The sequence below is a fragment of the Episyrphus balteatus genome, chromosome 2, assembly GCF_945859705.1.
Source record: "Episyrphus balteatus chromosome 2, idEpiBalt1.1, whole genome shotgun sequence".
NCBI lineage: Eukaryota > Metazoa > Arthropoda > Insecta > Diptera > Syrphidae > Episyrphus > Episyrphus balteatus.
In genome coordinates this window covers 72658203-72661113 of record NC_079135.1, presented here as the reverse complement: position 1 = coordinate 72661113, position 2911 = coordinate 72658203, and the positions used below count along the sequence as shown (strand labels likewise).

General features: G+C 34.7%; 1 protein-coding gene across 1 annotated transcript; it reads left to right on the top strand.

Annotated features, from left to right (window-relative positions):
- Nucleotides 1–879: 879 nt before the first annotated feature.
- LOC129911978 (thymidylate synthase) lies at nucleotides 880–2142 on the top strand. Its single transcript, XM_055990021.1, has 2 exons — nucleotides 880–1150; nucleotides 1213–2142. The coding sequence occupies exons 1-2, from the start codon at nucleotides 1060–1062 to the stop codon at nucleotides 2022–2024; spliced, it is 903 nt and encodes a 300-aa protein (XP_055845996.1). The 5' UTR covers nucleotides 880–1059; the 3' UTR covers nucleotides 2025–2142.
- Nucleotides 2143–2911: the final 769 nt, after the last annotated feature.

Below are 2911 nucleotides of genomic sequence, written 5' to 3'. Positions count from 1 at the left end.
GACAAGGCCAACAAGAGCCAAAGCGTCATTTTGTTATTTTTTGTTGAAGTGTTTGGTCGCGTCGTGTCTCGTGTCGTTGTTTATATAATGTTAGTTTATTAATTATAAACAATTTTATTAAATTATAAACAATATGGAAAACAAAAAAGGTATGTTTTATATATCGCTCAAAATGTTTGGGTTAAAATGTTGTTTCTTCTTGTGTTGTAGATGTAATCTCTAATGATGAAGAAAAATCTAGAAGGTGAAACATGCGATTGGGTATCTAAAAAAACACCAACAACAGCAGCAGCATCAAATGAAATAAAATGAAAAAAAATGTATTGTATTTTATATTGTATTTATTGTGAAAATTTCGTTTGCCAAAATAAAATAAAAAACAAATCAGTTTCAGTGAAAAAAAAATAAATCTTGTTCTTTTTTTGGTCGCAAATGCGAAATGTCATCCCTTTCTTATTCCTCTTTCTGGTAGGTTTTCGCTGCTCCGGCTCAGGTCCGCCTTCGGCTCCGTTTTCTCGGAATGGAGATTTTCACCACACCAATACATATGCAATCGACTTCGCGGTGATTATAATTTCCATACTAATTTGAGCCGCCTTCGGACCAGTTTCTGATCCGAAGTCGGACTCAGCTCCGCCTTAGGCGGAGCGGATTCGGACCGAGGTCGGACCTGTTTGCTTAAAGGGATAGTATGTACTATATAAATATATATACAATGGCGCAGCTATTAGCTCCTAATTCGAAACAAATCTATCTCACTTTGTTGTTGCCCAATTTGAAATGCAGGTAGCGTGGAATTCTTCCTAAAATCTCCTCATGTAAACGTGTTAAAAACATTAGTGGCTGTCACACCATGTTCTTCAGTGTAAACCCATTAATGTCGTACACAACGAAAGACAGTCGTTAAAAAAGTTCAAAATACCGCCAAAATATTATTTGCAATATATTTTGCAATTTTTCTAAATCACATTCAATTTTGTATTCAAGTTTTTGCACTTTGTTGCATTAATTGCATTTTATTTTAACAATTTGAATTCTTTCTCAAGTAATCACCAAACAATGGACAAAACAGAAACATCTAATGGAGGAGATGTATCTAACCCGGATGAACAGCAGTACCTAGATTTAATCCAAAAAATCATAAACAAAGGCATTGTTTAGCTATAAAACATCTTTCTTGAATAGCTAATTAATAGGAATTTGTAATTTTAGGTGTGGCTCGTCCTGATCGTACAGGAGTCGGAACCATATCTTTATTCGGAGCCCAAATGCGTTTCGATATGCGCAATAGCTTCCCACTGTTGACAACAAAACGCGTCTTTTGGAGAGCCGTTGCTGAGGAACTCCTCTGGTTCGTTCATGGCAAAACCGATGCCAAATTGTTGCAAGAAAAGAACATTCACATCTGGGATGGAAATAGCACACGTGAGTTTCTTGATAAATCTGGATTCACCGATCGCGAAGAAGGTGATTTGGGACCAGTTTATGGCTTTCAATGGCGTCATTTTGGTGCCACTTATCGCACTTGTCATGACGATTACACCGGTGAGGGGATTGATCAATTGAACGAGGTGATTAATCGAATTCGTGAGAATCCCACCGATCGTCGTATAATTATGAGCGCATGGAATCCGTGTGATTTACCGAAAATGGCTTTGCCACCATGTCATTGCCTGGCGCAATTCTATGTGGCAAATGGTGAGCTATCGTGTCAGCTTTATCAACGTTCGGCTGATATGGGACTTGGAGTTCCATTTAATATCGCCAGCTATGCTTTGCTTACTTATATGATTGCTCACGTCACTGGCTTGAAGCCCGGCGACTTTGTTCACACTTTGGGTGATGCTCATGTTTATAATAATCATGTTGAACCTCTGAAGGAACAATTACAAAGAATTCCACGAGCTTTTCCTAAGCTTGTTATAAAGCGGAAGGTGGAAAAAATTGAAGATTTTACATTCGACGATTTTGAAATTGTTGATTATAAGCCTTATCCCAAGATAAGCATGGAAATGGCTGTTTAGAGAGATGACAATGGAGATGATATTTAGATGTAAGATATTTTGTATGTATTTTTTATAAATTTTGTTTTTTGTTCGGTTAGGAATATAAATAAACCAGTTATTTTATTAAACTTTGAAATGATCAGTTTTTCTATTTGGACTCCCAACGAGTATTTTAATTTAATATTAGAATTGAATAAAAAAAAAAAAACAAAAAAGGGTTTGTAAACGACACCAACAAGTCGGGGAAACAAGATTTTTACTAGTCTTATAAAAATAACCCACAACAAATTTTAGGAGTACATAAAAGATAACAAAAATTTGAGTATAGAGTTTCATAAGTTATACAGGGTGTCCCAAAAGTAATGGATCAAACGAAATATGCTGATAGGGGAACTTAAGGGCTCTCAGAATTTGGTAACTTGTTCATCCCAAATCCTTACGGTTTTCGATTTAATGCAATTCTTGTGAAATTTCGAAAAATCCTTACTTTGCAACAGTATTTTGCTTCCTGCGCCCATTATTGATTTTTGTTTTTTAAAATTCTTTTACAAAAACATTGGCAGATAATTAGGAACAATTAATTGATCAAAATGTTTTTTATCCCATACGCCATTTCGCTGCAAATTATCTAACAGTTTCAAGTTTTATAAAAAATCAATTTCTAACTTTTATTTGAGAGCAACACCGCAAAAAAAATTTGTACGGTGTGAGAATGGTTTATTATTTTAAAAAGTTGCCCTGTTATTCTAGTTTTCAAAAATGTATAAAAGTTCGCAAAGTTCCAGTTAGATCGCATAATATTACAATTTGAATTTAACAAAACAGGGTTTTTCAGAACAAAAAACAACCAAAAATAAACACATTTTCTCGAACTGTTATTTGTTTATTTTTCTTTGAACAAAAAG

What these genes read in the sequence shown, in the direction of transcription:
- LOC129911978 (XM_055990021.1), top strand. Translation starts at nt 1,060, where the DNA reads ATGGACAAAACAGAAACATCTAATGGAGGAGATGTATCTAACCCGGAT. An exon ending in CCAAAAAATCATAAACAAAG is followed by an intron (nt 1,151 to 1,212) that starts GCATTGTTTAGC and finishes TTGTAATTTTAG; the next exon opens with GTGTGGCTCGTCCTGATCGT.